We start from the raw sequence: 18,237 nt of genomic DNA on the forward strand, positions 1-18,237 counted from the left end.
CTATAAAGGAAGCAGGCACATGTAAGAACAAAACTTACTTGTAGATTCTCTAAACGGGCTTGTACTTTCCTTGCTTGACCTTCCAGCTTCTTATTCAGCTCAGTTACTTCACTTAACTGCAAGAAACAGAAAACATTAAAGTATCTGTAAATTCAAAACTCACTTCTTGACTTATCACACTGAAATATTCTGATGTGGTTGCTGAGCAGCTAAACTATTTAAATTCAAGTTTTTTCTTCTGAGCATGTGAAGCGATAGAAACAAAATCATCATCCACCTCCTCAATAAATGACAGAATCACAGACTGGTTAAGGTTGGCAGGCACCTCTGGAGGTTATCTGGTCCAACCCCCCAGCTCAAGCAGGGTGACTGAGAGCTGGCTACCCAGAACTATGTCCAGTAAGCTTCTGAGTATCTATCTCCAAGGCTGGAGACTCCACCACCTCTCTGGGCAACCTGTTCCAGGATAAATAAGACAGCAGTAGCTCTTTGTTGACCTACAGCCCAATCTTTCAGTTTGCAGGGAAAGAATAAGCTCTGTAGTGCTATTCTAGACACCCAGGCACTACACATTTAAATACTTTTCATGAAGAAGTGAAATAAAAGTGGAGCACACATACCAAGAATGGGCCAACAGTCTTGTTAATGAGGAGGGTGAAAGCTTTCTTCTCTGCAGAATGAAACAGTTACTGACCATGCTACAAAACCAGTTTGCTCTGAGACAAGATGAGGGAAACTGTAACCTCCATTAAAACATGAGAAATATGCTTTATGCATACAACAATGAACAGCATAACTATCACAGAAGCCCTCAGTTTGCACAGAAATTAAAAGATTATTATAGTGATGGGAAATAGACAGATGGGTTGCACCAGAACCATCAACATTCTAGGAGTTAGGTCTGACATTCTCGAGAAGAGAGAATAAGGCTCTGCTGTAGATTTTTATTTTATTTATAGAACTGTAATTAATTCAATGACTAAACAAAGGTCAAATAGTTTAGATAGCAATTTGTGTGTCAGCATTTTAAGTCAGACTTAACAGTCAAGTGAGATGAAAATTCTCACTCTCTGTATTATTATGAACCACTGTCTCAGTTTAAGACCTGAGAAAATACTGTCTTAATTAACATTTGCAAAAATAACTGAAAATACTGAGCAAACATGAAGTTAGAAATACACTTGCTACTTTTTATTTAATAGAATTAGCACAGCAATCCAGCACAGGGTGGATTCAATTATGTCATAAAATACTTTCTCTCGTCTGCTTTCCATTTGCTTCAGAGAGGGCATGGATTTGTCCTTCCCAACAACCAGCTGTAAGAAGGGGTAAATCCAACTTTTTTTTTTATACTGTAAAAGATCAGAAAGGCTACATTTCAAGTACTAGAAAAAGGTGTGGGAAGTACTTCCAGTCATTCATACAACTCCTGTTTTACAGAAACAAAAAACCAGTAATTTTGCAAATAAGCTCTTGAAATATTTAAAATTGTTGTCTTTAACTTGTAAAACTATTGATAACAGGAAATAACTAATTGTACCTGTTTTCTTAAAGAGTCATTCATTTCCTTCAAGGTGTCAAATGATGACTTCAGCCTCCTATTTTCTTTAGTTATTTCTCTCAAGGCTTCTGTCAGCTGTTTAACTTCCACCTTGTGTTGCTATAGAAATATCAAATTTCAAAACATGATTTATAAGAAACTATTTCAGAAACAATTCTAAGCTAAGTTCCATTTTAGCATTAAAATAATTTCAAAGATCAAGTTTGTGATTCTGCACATTTGCACATTTAACAAGTAGTAAGAAAAACAACATCCACACTGCATATTAAGAAGAATCCATAAAGAAACGGAGCACAGCTTACTGCTCTTACTCTTTCCAGATTCTACCCAAAATACGTTGTATCAATATGTACATTTCTCAAACAAGTAACACGTAGGAAATGTTTGTGAATTAAAACCAGTGACAAAGATTTTATTTACAGCTTCTTCTGCCATTTAATTACAAAAAATTGTGATTCTATTTTCATAGAAGGGTTTAGGTTGGAAGGGATCTGAAAGACCATGTAGATCCAACCCCCCTGCCCCGGGCAGGGCCCCCTTCCCCCAGCCCAGGGGGCTCCCAGCCCCGTCCAACCTGGCCTGGAACCCTTCCAGGGAGGGGGCACCCACAGCTGCTCTGGGCAATCCGTGCCAGTGCCTCACCACCTGCACAGAGAAGAATTTTTTCCTTAGATCTAACCTAAATCTACCTTCTTGCAGTTTAAAACTGTTACCCCTCATCCTATCCCTACACTCCCTGATAAAGAGTCCCTCCCCAGCTTTCCTATAGGCGCCCTTTAAGTGCCAGAGGCCGCTATAAGGTCTCCCCGGAGCCTTTTCTTCTCCAGGCTGAACAATCACAACTCTCTCAGCCTGGCCTCCCAGGGGAGCTGCTCCAGCCCCCTGAGCATCTTTGTGGTCCTCTTCTGGACCCACTCTAACAGGTCCATGTCCTTCTTATGTTGGGGGCCCCAGAGCTGAACACAGCACTCCAGTTGGGGTCTCACGAGAGCGGATTAGAGGAGAAGAATCCCCTCCCTCGACCTGCTGGTCACACTTCTCTTGGTGCAGCCCAGGATATGGTTGGCTTTCTGGGCTGCAAACACACACTGACTGGTCATGTTGAGCTTCTCATCAACCAACACCCCCAAGTCCTTCCCTGCAGGGCTGCTCTCAATCCACTCATCGCCCAGCCTGTGTTTGTGCTTGGGATTGCCCCCACCCATGTGCAGAGCCTTGCCCTTGGCCTTGTTGAACTTCACGAGGTTTGCACATGCCCACCTCCCAAGCCTGTCAAGGTGCCTCTGGATGGCATCCCTTCCCTCCAGCGTGTTGACCTCACCACATCGCTTGGTGTCATCACCAAACTTGCTGAGGGTGCACTCAATGTCACTGTCCATGCCACTGACAAAGATGTTAAACAGCACCAGTCCCAATACCAACCCCTGAGGAACGCTACTTGTCACTGTTCTCCACTTGGGACATCAAACCACTGACCACCAGTGTGACATCTTTGAGTGCAACCATGCAGCCAATTCCTTATCCATCAAATCCCTGTCTCTCCAATTTAGAGACAAGGGTGTCAGGCAGGACAGTGTCAAATGCTTTGCACAAGTCCAGGTAGATGACACCAGTTGCTCTTCCCTTACCTAGCAATGCTGTAAAATCTGTCATAGAAGGTCACCAAATTTGTCAGACACGATTTGCCCTTAGTGAAGCCATGCTGGCTGTCACCGGTCACCTCCTTATTTTCCACGTGCTCCAGCACAGTTTCCAGGAGGATCTGCTTCATGACCTTGCCCAGCACAGAGGTGAGACTGACTGGCCTGGAGTTCTCCGGGTCTTCCTTTTTTTCCCTTTTTAAAAGTGGAGGTTATGTTTCCCCTTTTCCAGTCAGGGGGAACTTCACTGGACTGCCACAATTTCTCAAATACGATGGATAGTGGCTTAGCCACTTCATCTGCCAGTTCCCTCAGGACCTGTGGATGCATCTCGTCAGGTCCCATGGACTTGAGTGCCTTCAGGTTCCTTAGATGGTCTCGACTCCAATCTCCTACAGTGGGCGGTTCTTCATTCTCCCAGTCCCTGCCTTTACCTTCTGTGTCTTGAGCGGTGTGGCTGGAGCACTTGCTGGTGAAGAATGAGGCAAAAAAGTCATTGAGTACCTCAGCCTTCTCCATATCCCAGGTAACCAGGTCTGCTGTTAACTCCTGGAGAGGGCCCATGTTTTCCCTAGTCTTCCTGTTATCACTGATGTTGCCCTTGATGTTCCTGGACAAATTTAATTCTATCAGAGCTTTGGCTTTCTTAACCTGGTCCCTGGCTGCTTGGGCAGATTCTCTGCATTCCTCCCAGGCTGCCTGTGCTTGCTTCCACCCTCTGTAGGCTTCTTTTTTATGTTTGAGAATGTCCAGGAGTTACTTGTTCATCCATGCAAGCTTCCTGGAATTTTTGCCTGACTTCCTTTTTGTCGGGATGCATCACTCCTGAGATTGGAGGAGGTGATCCTTCAATATTAACCAACTTTATTGGGCCCCTCTTTCCTCTATGGCTTTATCCCATGCTACTCTACCAAGTAGATCCCTGAAGAGGCCAAAGTCTGCTCTCCTGAAGTCCAGAGTAGTGAGCTAGTTGTGCGCCCTCCTCACTGACCTAAGGATCTTGAATTCCACCATTTCATGGTCACTGCAGCCAAGGCTGCCCTTCAGAGAGCTTCACACTCCACACCATCCCCTCCTTATTGGTGAGAATAAGGCCCAGCATAGCACCTCTCCTTATTGACTCTTCTATTACCTGGAGAAGGAAGTTACCATCAACACATACCAGAAACCTCCTGGATTGCTTATGCCCTGCTGTGTTGTCCCTCCAACAGAAATCATGGTGGTTGAAGTCCCCCTTGAGGACCAGGGCTTGTGAATGTGAGGCTGCTCCTGTCTAAAGACCACCACATCTACTTGGCCTTCCTGGTCGGGTGGCCCGTAGCAGACCCCCACTATAACATCACCTGTCCCTGCCCTCCCTTTAATCCTGACCCATCAGTTCTCATTTGGCTCCTCATCCATCCCCAGGCGGAGCTCCCTGCACTCCAGCTGGTCATTGACATAGAGGGAGACCACCCCTCCTCATCTCCCCTGCCTGTCCCTCCTAAAGAGCCTGTACCCTTCCATTCCGACACTCCACCCACAGGAGCCATCCCACCATGTCTCCACGATGCCGATAAGATCACAGCCCTACAGGTGTGTGCGCGTCTCTAACTCCTCGTGTGTATTCCCCATGCTGTGTGCATCTGCACAGAGGCATTTAAGCTGGGCCCCGATGAAGCTGACTGACTGGCTGGAATTCCCTTGTGCTGCTCTTCAGGTGCTCTCCTGCTGACCTGTGATCCCTCTCCAGGCTCTGGACATCTATTGCTGGCACTGGCATCAAACTGGTGAGAGTGGGATGGGTTGAGGTTCACCCTTCCCTGGCAACTTCAGTTTAAAGCCCTCTTCACCAGCTGGGCAAGCCTATGTTTTTGTAGCAGCATTTGAGGTTTCAACTAGTTTTTCTGGCTCTGCTCACTTCGAATCATGCAGAGCAAGAAACTAATCCTATGCCTCATAGACTAGAGCTTTGGTTTACAGCACAGGCATATGAATTGTTAACTACTACCTGCATATCCACTGCCATTCTTCTCTTTCCCCTGAGTCTTATTTTATATTTAATCTTGGGGCACCAGACACCAGTGCATCTCTAAATACCTCAAATTTGATAAAACAGCAAAGTTTTAATTTACTGAAAACACTCCAGCTCTATATACTATCTTTCATTTCTCCCCTAGTCACTATTCCTCACTCATTCACCCAATCATTCTCTACTTTTCCATTTCCAGTCACATCCTGTCTTCCTACATGTGCAAATGACAAAAATAAGACACAGCAGAAGTTTAAAAGATGCAAACCCTGAAGAGATCCTTCTTTGTATTTATGTCTGGAAGCTCAGTAACTTCCACTCCAGGTACACAGGACAATGATCTATAGTTACTCTTGTCCTCAAAGACCGCTCTTCAGTCAATAGCATCAAAACAGCTGTGGGCAGGACATCCTTGTCCAAAGCACCTACCCCACACTTGCCTAAGACAACAAAGAATAGAAACATTTTAGGTTGGAAAGGACCTTTAAGATATTTGAGTCCAACCGTTGATGTAGCACTGCCAAGTCCACCACCAAACCATGGCCCTAAGTGCCACATCAACACAGCTTTTAAATACCTCCAGGGACGGTGACTCAACCACTTCCCTGGGCAGCCTGTTCCAACACTTGACAACTCTTTTGGTGAAGAAATTTTTCCTAATAGCCAATCTAAACCTCCTCTGGTGCAACTTGAGGCTGCGTCCTCTCGTCTGTATGAAATGACAGATCCTCTTCTTATATCAATAAATATGCCAACGCTGCCAACATGTAATTGAATGCACCCTATCACATCATACGGAATGTTTCACTTCCATTTTCTACATACATAGTTAAGACCTTTATTTGAAGTTCAGTAGCTCCTCTGGGAATTATCAGTAGAGAAAAATCTAAAAGGTAAGTAGAACCAACTCAGTTGTTAAGCCATAGGGTTGTAGGTCATGCCAGGGTGTCTAAGCAGTCTACTTTCATAATCAGATCAGACGGTGTCATCCATATCATAACCAACTATACCATTTCACTCCTGACAGGTGTTTGCTAATCTGTTCTTAAGTCCTCCAATACTGGAAACACTGCAGCCTTACCAATCTACCTGTTCACATGTTTAACTATTTTTCTTAGATCTAGTTATTCCTAATACGTAACCTATTTTCCCTTACTACTACTACTACTTCTTCTATCACAGACATAAAAAAAAATTGTTTCTCCCGCTTTGTTGCAGCCTTTTATGTAGCTGAAGATTGGAATATTCACCCTCAATTCATCCTGTATGTTTAAGCCATGCATCCAGTCACAATCCTCTATTTCTGTAGCTGATATTTCTATTCAAATGCAATACTGTACACTCATGCCTTCTGAATAGTATACTAATTTTTCAGACCCACCATGTCTTCAATTCGTCAAGATCAACTTTAATTCTAATGCTCTTTTTCAGCATGCTTGAAATTCCCCCTCACTTGCTCTTTTCTTCAAATTTAATAAATGTGCTCTTTCTCACCATCAAACTTCTTACTGAAAATACTGAATATTGGACTGAAAAGATATCCCAGAATCCACTATGTACATTCCTTCAACTTTACTCTGAACTACTGTCTCACTACAGCTTTACCCCAACTGCACTGTATTTATGTTATACTTTCCCAATATGATTATGAAAATGCCATGCAAACCTGTATTAAAAATTGCTAATTAAACCAGACATATATATAACTACAACTCCTCTATTAGCAACGCCCGTTACCTTGCTGTAGTGGAAACGAGACTGATTTGAGAATTCATGATTAACATATGCTAGTAGTTATTTATTGCATTGTCTTCTGCTTTGTGTTTCCCACGGTTTGATCACAGCTTGTTTCCGGATCTATTTATTTACTTATTTAGAGAACTGACATTAAGTTGATGGCTGTACAACTCTTTCCCTTTTGAAAAGAAAGGCACCACATTTTTATAGTCTTCTAACACTCTTTTTGACCTCCACAAATTTTCACAGACAAGCACTAATTTTTCCTGGGTTTTCATCAGTCAGTTCTCTAACTGGTGTAACATTCTTATAAGCTCAGAAGATTTGAAACATCTAAATTAACACCTCAACCTATTCCTTCCCTGTTCAAAAGTTGAGGTCCTGCTGCTCTGACACCCTTTTCTCCTTTTCAACATGTAGTCTATGCTCCCTCAACATCTTGTGGGAAAGTCTTATCTGTACACTTCAAACAAAATTTCTCAGCTTATGGTTCTGACACAAAGTACACATATTTAAGGGCTTTTCTTTGTGACCTTCTGGATAATAACCAGAACTTTTCACAAGATCTGAATTCACTAGCAAACACTCACATGAACAATGTTGCTAATTACTACCTCTTCTTATAGCAAAATCATACCATTCATTTCCTCCCACACCCTCAACGTTAGGTTGATCTTTTCTTCCTTTGAAATTTTGTGTGCTTTTTTGCTAATGCTGTCTGCAATAGCTGTAATATCACAAGATCTCATTGTGTCTTAAAGCCTTGCCAAGGAAATCTACGTCAGCTACAGCTAATGCAACAATACTCGTTTAAGTCACATACAATTACAGATAGAGCACAATTTTTTCTGTTATACCAGTCATATGTTTTTTGCTAGTTTAGAAACAAGTTACCTTCTTTTCTAGATTGTAACAGTAAAATGTACCTACACATCAGACAACTAAATGCACCATTTTGAAACAGAAGCCATACAAAACCCTAACAGTATTGTCTGGTACTTTTTATGTTAACCTTTCATTCAAAGATTTCAAGCACTTTCAAGAAATAAGCATTATATGCAGCAAACATGTAATTGCTTAAGATAACTACAGATAAGTTACATGGCATGTAGAGCAATAAACATCAATAAATATATCACTGCACCTCTTTTATAATTCCAAATTTTGTGTGAACTTCTTCCTCGACACTTCTTATTTTAGCCAAAGCTGCTTCATGTCTAAAAACCAACGCTTCTCGCTCTGTTAGAAAATGCTCTCGTTTCTGGAGTTGCAGAGCATACTCCTGCTGGGCTGAACTTTCTCTCTGTATCAAGAAAAAGAAATATTGAAACGGCTTTTAAACCCATGAAATTGTCACAATTTGTACCGCATTTGAATTTTCTCTCCCAGAGATATATTTAGCTTTTTGTAAAATTACAGAGTGTTACACAATAGCTTACTAATGAAAAGTTACCTGATGGCTATGGATGTTCAGTTTCCCCACATGTTAACCCAAAGGACTTCAATGTGCGTTGGGGTGGCTTGGCCTCCCAAAATACAAAATTCAACTCTGCATGCTTGTTCAAGCATAAACCTAGACAATTAAACTTGGGCTTTTGCTTCCAAAAGTTTTGGATAATGTTATTAACTGTAAGACAAAACAGAGTCTGATGCGGCTGTCTGTGCTGAACACTACTGAACGTACTGTTCCTTCAATTAGTGGGAAGCGTCCGCAAGAAAGTGGTGAGGAAAAAGAGATACAAAATGATTTTATCTCATAGGTTGCAAAAGACAGTCTTGGCAAGGAATCCAGCATAAGCACGGGAGCTATTACAGAATAAAATCATATAGGAGGTTCTTCTGTTAGTGGCCTAGGCCTGCTACGGGATGAACCGCTGGGATTCCCCAGCAGCACAAAAGTAAAGATAAGGCAGAATGGAGGGTTTGCACAGGAGGCCATGAAGGCAAGCACCCTCGAGTGCCTAGAGTCAGAAGAACAGGTTCAGATGCTCTCAGGAGAAGCAATGGTCACAGGTGTTTCCCTCCAGGCCCACAGTGCGGCACAAGGCACTCCTGGATGTAGAAGCACTCTGTTCAAACTCCCTCAAGCTGAATTTTACCTAATCTACCCACTATGCCAAGTCAAAGCATCGCTACCAAATCAGTGGTTCAATTTAGGGGAAGAAGCAGATGATGACAGAATTTTAGTATCTAAGTAACTGTGATTAGTATAAGTAATAGTAACAGCTTTAGTATGGAAGTAATAGTGATTTAGTATAAAAGTAATTTCGGAATTCTCTGTCAAAAGTGAGAATCTTCATAACATTACTCAACAAAATTTTTAAGGTGATTCCAGTTCCTACCTGGAGCTTCTGATGTATGACAAATAATTCATCATAAATTTGACTGATGTGAGGTGGTATTAAGCCTTGACGACTGCTTGCTTGAGCATCAGTTCCACTCACAATGTTCCTTACCAAACCATTGGTAATGTTTTGGTCACTATTTTCTTGTGTATTCGCAGCAAAATGAGATGGTAAGGCGCTGCCTATGGAAGGAAAAAACACATTACATTAAAAAATTACAGTGAAATTTTATTTAAAAATTTTAAAAATGCAGCAAAACTTTACTTTAGACATTTAGTGTGATAAGCATAGAGCAAGATGTATCAAAATGAAAAAGCAATTTCCTAAAGAATTATGGAGAATTGCTCAAAGCTGTGTTCATGACTTGTTTGAATTAATCAGTGGAGTTTTGTAAGTAAATCTATGCCCTCCACTTCAATATAGAAATCCCATAGATATCTGCAGGAAATCTATGCACAGACTGAATCACAATGTAGCCAAAATCTCCTTCAGGCATGTGGTTCATTGCTGACTAGACCTTGGCCTAGTTAACAGAAGTTAACAATTAACAGGTCAAGACTTAAGAAAAACTTCTGGACACAGCACGAGAAACTGCTAGACATGACAGATCACAGTGTAAGAAGCTGATGAAAGTTGCAGGCAGCACAGTAAGGAATGGCTGAATTTCACAAGTAGTCAAATGGGCAAAATTCACAGATAATTGAAGTATTGGGATCTTTGGAGGAAAGACATCTTGCAAGGTCAACTGCACGTAGGTACCACATCAGGCCAGGATGACCTAGGTGACAGTATCAGAAATACAGACTTGGTCACTGTGCTGGCTTTGGCTGGGATAGAGTTAACTTTCTTCACAGTAGCTCATATGGTACTACATTTTGGATTTGTGGTAGAATCAGTGTTGATAACACAGGGATGATTTTGTTACTGCTCAGCAGTGCTTGCACAGCATCAAGGCCTTTTCTATTCCTCATACCCGCTGCCAGCGAGGAGGCTGGGGGTGCACAAGAAGTTGGGAGGGGACACAGCAGGGACAGCTGACCCCAGCTGGCCAGAGGGACATCCCACACCGCATGACCTCGTGCTCAGCAATAAAAGCTGGGGGAAGTGGGGGGACTTTCAGAGATGAGGCATTTGTCCTTCCAAGTAACTGTTACATGTGATGGAGCCCTGATTTTCTGGAGATGGCTGAACACCTGCCTGCCGATGGGAAGTAGTGGATGAATTCCTTATTTTGCTTTGCTTGCACACCCAAGCTTTTGCTTCACCTATTAGTGTATTTACCTCAACCCGTAAGCTTTCTCACTTTTACCTTTCTGATTCTCTCCCTTCCTACTGGAGCAGGGAGGGGAGAGTGAGCAAAGAGCTGTGCGGGGCTGAGCTGTCTGTGAGGGTTAAACCACAACAGGTACAGATGTAGCAAAACTCAGGCCTATGAGGAAAAAGTAATTAGGGATAGGTTGTTTATTTGGCAGGCAACTAGGTAAGAGAAAATGTCAATGAGAAGAAACAGGAAAAAGGTTACTAATTAAGCAAATGATGTAATCGGGGCTAATGGGTGGCATGTATTAGGCAGCCTTGTGGTTGATCACCCATCACAGCTGGAGCAGAACAATAAACCAAACCTGTTGTTCTGTTAGTGTGTCTGCTTCAGGGGTGAGGAAGAAGAGCATACCTAGTACAGTGCCAGACAAATCATAACAGAAAGAGAAAAAAAAGGGAAAAGAAAGCAGAAAAAAAAAGTAGTCACCTGAAACAAATATGTTTGGTATTTATCAGAGTTTTGTCTTTATTTTGCCTTTGATCCCAAATCCTGTAAAAATGCCTTTTTCCTGGTGCAATTAATTATGTTTTTTCTTTTCAGAAAGAATGTGTTTTCAGAAAGCTGTTCTTACACTCTTCCAGCCCATTTAATGCAGCTCTTGGTGAGCGCCTATTACAGTTCCACTGATCTGTTCTACCTGGCTTCTGAGATTCCTTTTAGCCACTTTGGGCTTGGCTGGCTCGCTGTCTCTCTCCACACTTCCAGATACACTTTCCAAAGAATACATTAATGTTTTTCTAAACCTAAAACTCTCTACAAGAGGCAGAGCTACATTGATTTACAAACTCCTCCACTTGCAGCAGCATTTTCAAACATTTGCAGTGAATGAATGCCAGCTGGTTGCTGCTACAATTGTCTAGTTAGAATTTCCTGAGTTAACTGAACAACAGATAACACCCTCTCTCTACCCACTGCCAGTTTTCCATCCTTAAACTGACAAGACATTTGACTTCGCAGAATTGTGTTAATGCAACTAGCTACTTAAAACAAAACAAAAAACCCCAAACCCACCTTGTTTCCTCATTTATATTATGATGTCAGCTGGCAACCAGTTTCATAAAAGGTTGATTTTTCTTTTTAAAATGTATATTACTATTGCATCAAGTATGCCCAGACCTCCTAACCAAATTTTAAAGGAGTTACTCATACTTACATGAAAGGTTAAATCCCCAAATTAAAATACATTTTATCTGATTATTGAATTTCTGAACTGAATAGAAATACAATTACTAGAAAGTTTTTTAAATTACATGCTATACTTCACACAGAGTTGTAAAAATATTTAAAATTCAGTATTTATTACCTGCTTCCATGTATCTAGCTGTATTTTGTACTGCATCAGTTTCAGAGCAAGTAATGGTCTTGTCTTCTATTTCTAGACCACTTGAATCACAAAAAGAATCCTGCTCATCATCAAAACTAAGAAAAGAAAATAAAGCAATAATTTTAAATTACTCAGTCTCTTTCTAACATGCTAACATATAGAGCATTGAGAAAAGTCTGAATAAAAATGTAAACATTGCTCAATTTAAGATTTAAGATTCTGATATTTGACTGATAACAAATAGCAGAGTTAAATCATTTGGATGGAAGGCATTATTACTCACAAGATTTTAACCACAACAATTAGTAAAGCTGCTGACTTAAAAGTAGTAGCAATAACCTGAATTTTCATGCTGTAAGCACATGTATGCAGCCGGTAAAGCCAACACTCTTCTCTCACCACCAACCACCAAATTCAAGGAAAGCTAAAAATACAACCCCCTTTTTAAAATTATTTTTTTGTATTTGGTGTAAAGTAGCCTTGAAAAGAGATTTCTTGGCTTTTAGAATCAAATTACCTCCAAATAATCTTAAAGCTGCTCATCAGTCTGAGCTATTTGCTTTCCTCCTACTTCGGTTTGTATCACCTAGTTCAGTTTATCTCATCCCTGTATCCCATTATCAATTCCAACATACACGGATTAGACTAGAAAGTGAATGAGACAGTACTTCTTATCAAAATCAGCATTCACATTATTTCATACACCAGCCACAAATAGCTCTTTACTTAACAAGAAAACTAGAATCTTAAAACAACTTCTGGATCTATACAATCCAAACGTATTTACTCATGGTTTATCTGGATTATAAGAGATAATAAATGACAAAGGCGAGTTGAAGAGAAAACACCTCTTACCAATCCCAGTCTTTAAAACTTTGTAGGAAATCACTAGATCTGAAGATGTTCTCTCTTCCACTTTCAGTAAATTCTGACTCTAAAAAACATTTGGATGAAGAAACATTTGTATTTTCCAGTGAGCTGTCCATGTCACCTGGAATATATAAAATTATAACAATTTTATTTTGCATTTGAGAAGCTGACATTGAGAAATCATCAAGGGCTTATTAGAAATGTTTGCCATGTAATCATGTGCCAAAAAACCCCCACTGACACAGCCTGACAAATGAATGAACAATTATAACAGCTTAAACTACAGGAAGAATTTTTTAGTTTTCAAACCGTATTTGTCTTTCTTAAGTTTTACAGCTTGCTTTCATATACTAATTTTTTCTACAACCAGTCTGATAAATACATTCTTCTACCCTGCTGTCTGCATGCACCAACAACATGTATTTCTCAAGAAGCCCAAAGACATTCTAAATATTACATGTATATGTATCTTTAAAATAAAGCCAAATGTATGTATTATGAGGTGGACTGCCACCAGCTACTTCAAGCAGGACTTAAACACGAACAAGTTGGGAACCATTGTTCTAAAGCATCCTTTGTCCTCTTTATGTGAATGTCAACATTCCCAGGCTGGTTCCTAGATACCACAAAACCCAGATCAAGAATGTCTAACTATTTAAAATGAGAAAATACAAACCCACTTAAAATAAATTTAGGAACGATACAGTTTTAGCATATAATTTCCCTGAAAAAGACATTAAAGCACCATTGTTTAGTATTACCTTTGTATATCAGGGAGCTTCTGCTCTTACATTCAGTATGTAATGCTCTTGAAAGGCAATCCTACAAGAAAGCACAGTCAGAATTTTCAGGGAAACTGTACGTTACAACTTACTTAACAGCTACAACGCCTCGTGACAGAACTCTTCCTACAAACTTCTGACTCTGAAAAGGGGTTTTTTTACATATATAAATGTAAATGGCCCTCACATTAATAGAGGCAAACGTATTCCCCACAGTCTAATAATGAAATATTCATAGATGTTAAAATACTCGAGAGACTATAACACACTATGAAGACAGTAACATAAAATAAGAGCATAAAAGTAGGCTTAGGTAATCACGGAAACAGTGCCATCTATCTTTATATCTAGGCTTCCTCTGTCAAAGTTTCCTGCTCTACTTTTTCCTACTAACTTGTAACTACATACTATAAAAATGAATGACCAAACTATTAGGCTACAAGCAAAATCAATTAAATGTACTTCAGAAGAGATTCGACTCACAGCAGCTCTCATGATCTTAGTTGTGTTTCACCGCATCTCCCTAATATACTGTAAATGAAGTGATCAACTGCTGTATTTGCTTGTACTTAAATACTGCTTTTTAATGAAATAACAAAATGCACAAACAAATCTAGGATATCCTTCCTTTAAAATCTCAGTGATAGTTTTTTAAAGATAATTTTTGAAAACTGTTTTTCCTTAAAGAACGGGTCTGCAATTCAAAGCAGAATATTCTCCAAGAAAAGCGTAGCATCTAGAGCACCACAAGATGCTACCCGAGCTGCAAATCTTTCTGGAGGAACTAAGGGCAAACACATCCAGGTTTTAGTTGCTAAAGAACTCAAATCTTCACCTCATATTTGGAATGGTTCCTGATCCTAAAATAGCAAATCACACTTTCTCAGAAAAAAATAGGCTGGTTTCTGTATCCATTTGATGATTCCCAGGACCAACTCGATCTCCCAATCCAACTATGTGTCCAGCTCAAATCCAGCTTTCAATCTCTCTCAATTTTTGGCAGCTCACATGTATTTTACAACATATTACTTCCCTTGAAGCATGAGCTTGAACACTTATGGTCTGTTAACCCCTGTTCACACCGGGAGCATTTAGACCCATGGAATGCAGATGCAAGAAAGCAACTACAAAAATTTGTCTCGGTGAAAGACAAACAGACTTCAGCCAAAATAAAAGTAGAGTGCCTAGCCAATGAGCATTCCTTCTACCAAAGTGTCAAAGACTTGGAACACCAGCATGTGGGAGAGGACTTTGCTGCTGGATTTTTAGGCAGATCACAGTTGCCTAATCCACTGCAGACCCATAAATGCTTATGTCAGCACAAGTAATGGGAACAGAGGAATCACAGTCCAGTCCCTTCATTCATATTAACGCAAAGAACCTGGCATTCTCCGGTGTAAAACAGCATTGTTTTACCTCATCGTAATTTACCTTCTGGTCATTGTGGCAGCTTCTTATAAACTATGGGTTTGATTCTCCTCTGACTGACCAGGTATGGAACAATTCCCTGTTCCCTCAAAACAGAGCTGATCACTACGGTTTACAAAAAATCACAAACACTCTTAACACATTCTAAATAAAGCTAGCAACTGCTGTGGCAAAAGAAGATATGAAAGAAATGAGCTATGCTATTAAATATATTTCATGCATGTCTAGTATACTACTTCTAAGAGAATTCACGTATTATCTTGCCGAATTGGCAGGCATCAGAAGGTTTTAGGCAAAAACTGTGTGCCGAGCTGCTCAGACTGTGCTTGGGGAACGCATAAAATTCAGAATTGCAACTTCCAGGGAAGTTTCAAGTTCAGTCAAGGCTGACGCTTCAGCACTTTCACTGTAAGGCAAAAGCAGAGGGACGCGGGTAGGGCTAGAAAGAACACGCTATACCCGCAAGGTCCTGAAGTCTGTTTAAATCCCATTTTTGGCTCTCACACCGTACGCAATACCACAGCGCTTACAATGAGCCCCGAGGGAGGGGACGCAGACACCCCCCCCACACACACACACCTCTCCAAGCACCTCAGGGACAAGGCGAGGAGGAGCGGCTTTCCTCCTCCCCCTCCCGCACTCCCCCCCCCCGGCCCTCCCGTCTCACCCCCGCCGGCCCCCGCCGGTAACGCCGCTGCAGAGGCCGGGCGGATCGGCCGCGGGGGCCGGGGCCCGCCATGTCGCCCCGCCGCGCTCGAAGGAGCCGCCACCGGCGGCGGCGGCGCGCGCGCGCGCGCTCCCAGCGCCCGTTGGAGCCGGGCGAGGCGCAGGCGCAGGCGCGGCCGTTCCCGCGCGGCGGGAAGCGGCGGCTGCTGCCCGGGAGCGGGGCCGGGGCGGCCCGCGGCCCCACCGCCGCTGCCGGGCGCTCGGCCGGGCGGGACGGGCTCTCCGCCGGTGAGGCCTTCCCCTCCCCCGCGGCGGGACAGCGCTCTGTGGCCGTCCTGCCGCCCGCGGAGCGGGGCCGGGCTTCCCCGCCTCACAGCTCCCGCCACATCAGTTTCGTTTTACAGTCTAAGGCTTCTGGAGGAGGTGCAGGGAAGTAGCACTCCTACTACCCTTAAAAGAAAAAAAAAAAAAAAAAAAAAAAAAAAAGAGAGCTTAAAGCTAACTCTATTCAGTCACATACAGATCATGACAAATTGCTTACCGTGAAAAAAAACCTTGGTAATGCCAGCAGCCAGCTGTAGAGTAGAAGTTTTAAAAACCCACCACATTTAATTAATGCATATTCACTTGAGAAAGTTTTAAAAAATAAAATGTAAGATACAGCTACTCAGTTTTGCAGTGAGGTCAGAAAGTCTGCGCCAGGAAAGGGGGGCAAGGACCACGCAGAAGATACCTGGGACATCCTGGTCTGAGCAGCAGCAGTGGGTTGGTTGTACTACAGCATTTCAGGTAAAACCCTTGTGTTAAGTAGATGTTTTTCACTAAGTCATTTAGCAATATTCTATGTACACAACAAAAAAGTTGGTTACACCTCCCTAGCAAAGTATCAACAATGAAGAACTATTTTCCAGCTTTCAAATACTGAAGTGCTATTCAGAGACCTCAGCACAAACCAGCATCTAGCTGCCTCAGCTTGCTTTCTGCACATTAAAGTAAGCATTACATTTCTAAGGCCTTCAAGTTTACTGAGCAGCAATTAGTACCTAAACTTTGCATATTCAAAGGAGAGATTTACAAGAGCAGGAAGCAAAATTATGCAAGTTTTTCTTTTTTAAACAAACCAAAGTGAAGACAAGACATTTATTTTAACAAGACTAAGATTTAATTTTGAAAATTTGACATTTAATACAAATATGTCAAGATAACACAAATACACCTGAAATATGCCAGTGTCTGAACTTTTTATTTAACATGCAAAAAAAAAATCAATTAGAACACATAAAAAAACCCAACTATAAGCCGTAATTTTACATTTATACATCAGAAGTGTCCATTTTAAGAAGTTGAAATAATTAGTCAATAACATCTAAATACTGATTTATACTGCTAGAACATCTGTATACTCAAAGCAATAATTCTATATTTGCCCACAGTCTGTAATGACAATTCTTCCATTTACGAGCCCTTTAGGAGAACCAAAGGATTCAATCTTTTTCACGACATCCATTCCATCTTTCACAAACCCAAATACCACATGCTTGAAGTCCAAGTGTTCTGTTTTTTTAAGTGTTATGAAGAACTGAGAATTATTAGTATCCCTGCCCTTATTTGCCATTGACAACAATCCAGGACCAGTGTGTTTCACTTCGAAATTCTCATCTTCAAATGCCGCTCCATAAATTGACCGTCCACCTGTTCCATCATGATTAGTAATATCACCTCCCTTAAAAAAAAAAGAAGGGCACAGCATTAACTTACAAGTCACGAAACATAAACCAACAGCACAATTACATTGCGTTTCAACAGCAGAGACTTTGCTTTAGAATAACTCATCCTCAGTTTTCACAAGTACCATATCAAATTAGACAGAAGGGTGCCCAGCTTCAGCAGCTTTGTTCATGGTATGGAAGCAGTAATGGGAAGTTTATCCCTTGCCCATTGTGAACACAGCCTTTTATCTTCCCTGCTCCACATGGTGACTACTCCTCCAGTCTTCCCCACTGCCTGCTCCCTGAATCACTTGGCCCCCACAGCTGGGCCCTGCTGAAGGCCTGTCCTTGCTTAGTCCCTGCAGGCACAGAATTAGCACCTGAAAAAGGTTAAGGTACCACTGACCAGTAATGTCTTACTCCCATGCAGACAGCAGCTTTCGCCACATTACTGCTTCTTCAGGAGAGCAAGCTACTGCTAGTGAGCAGTGTCTTTTGTCTTTCTGCAAGGCAGCAAGCTTATGGTTCCCGATTATTTGACTATACACATAAAGGTGACAGTACAGGTTACTGTATCATCTTTGAAGGAAAGCCTTAATTCTCATAGAAAAGCTTCTCATTGCACCTGGAGAAAGTTGAGGCAAAGCTGAACAAACTGAGAATACACTAATTTAATGTGATAAAAGCTCACTTGCTGTCAGGGCACGCATAGTGTGGTTAACTGTTTTAAAATAAAGCCTCCTCCTTACTGGATGTGGAACTCTGTGAAACAAGCTTAAACCCTAAATGAGCAATGCTGCTTTCCTTATCAGAAAAGCATTAAAGTTTTAACAGAAGAGCCAT

General features: G+C 41.5%; 2 protein-coding genes across 7 annotated transcripts in view; both read right to left on the reverse strand.

Annotated features, from left to right (window-relative positions):
• The window catches only part of CCDC138 (coiled-coil domain containing 138), a 42,607-nt gene extending 26,818 nt beyond the window's left edge, over positions 1 to 15,789 (reverse strand). For 2 of the 3 annotated variants that reach the window (XM_042806252.1, XM_042806255.1), the window contains exons 1-8: positions 15,687 to 15,789; positions 13,571 to 13,631; positions 12,795 to 12,930; positions 11,919 to 12,034; positions 9,292 to 9,476; positions 8,094 to 8,252; positions 1,541 to 1,660; positions 39 to 116 (exon numbers count right to left, since the gene is read on the reverse strand). In XM_042806252.1, the coding sequence (XP_042662186.1) occupies positions 39 to 116; positions 1,541 to 1,660; positions 8,094 to 8,252; positions 9,292 to 9,476; positions 11,919 to 12,034; positions 12,795 to 12,930; positions 13,571 to 13,631; positions 15,687 to 15,758 (927 nt within the window). In that variant the 5' untranslated portion in view covers positions 15,759 to 15,789. The remainder of the gene's footprint in view (positions 1 to 38; positions 117 to 1,540; positions 1,661 to 8,093; positions 8,253 to 9,291; positions 9,477 to 11,918; positions 12,035 to 12,794; positions 12,931 to 13,570; positions 13,632 to 15,686) is intronic. The other variant, XM_042806254.1, reaches the window with a different exon arrangement.
• A 1,035-nt stretch (positions 15,790 to 16,824) lies between these two features.
• The window catches only part of LOC104363684 (E3 SUMO-protein ligase RanBP2), a 33,566-nt gene continuing 32,153 nt past the window's right edge, over positions 16,825 to 18,237 (reverse strand). For all 4 annotated transcript variants that reach the window (XM_042805879.1, XM_032996994.2, XM_032996995.2 and 1 more), the window contains exon 29: positions 16,825 to 17,408. In XM_042805879.1, coding sequence (XP_042661813.1) covers positions 17,103 to 17,408 — 306 coding nt within the window. In that variant the 3' untranslated portion in view covers positions 16,825 to 17,102. The remainder of the gene's footprint in view (positions 17,409 to 18,237) is intronic.

The sequence above is a fragment of the Tyto alba genome, unplaced genomic scaffold (assembly GCF_018691265.1).
Source record: "Tyto alba isolate M040663 unplaced genomic scaffold, T.alba_DEE_v4.0 Super-Scaffold_45, whole genome shotgun sequence".
NCBI lineage: Eukaryota > Metazoa > Chordata > Aves > Strigiformes > Tytonidae > Tyto > Tyto alba.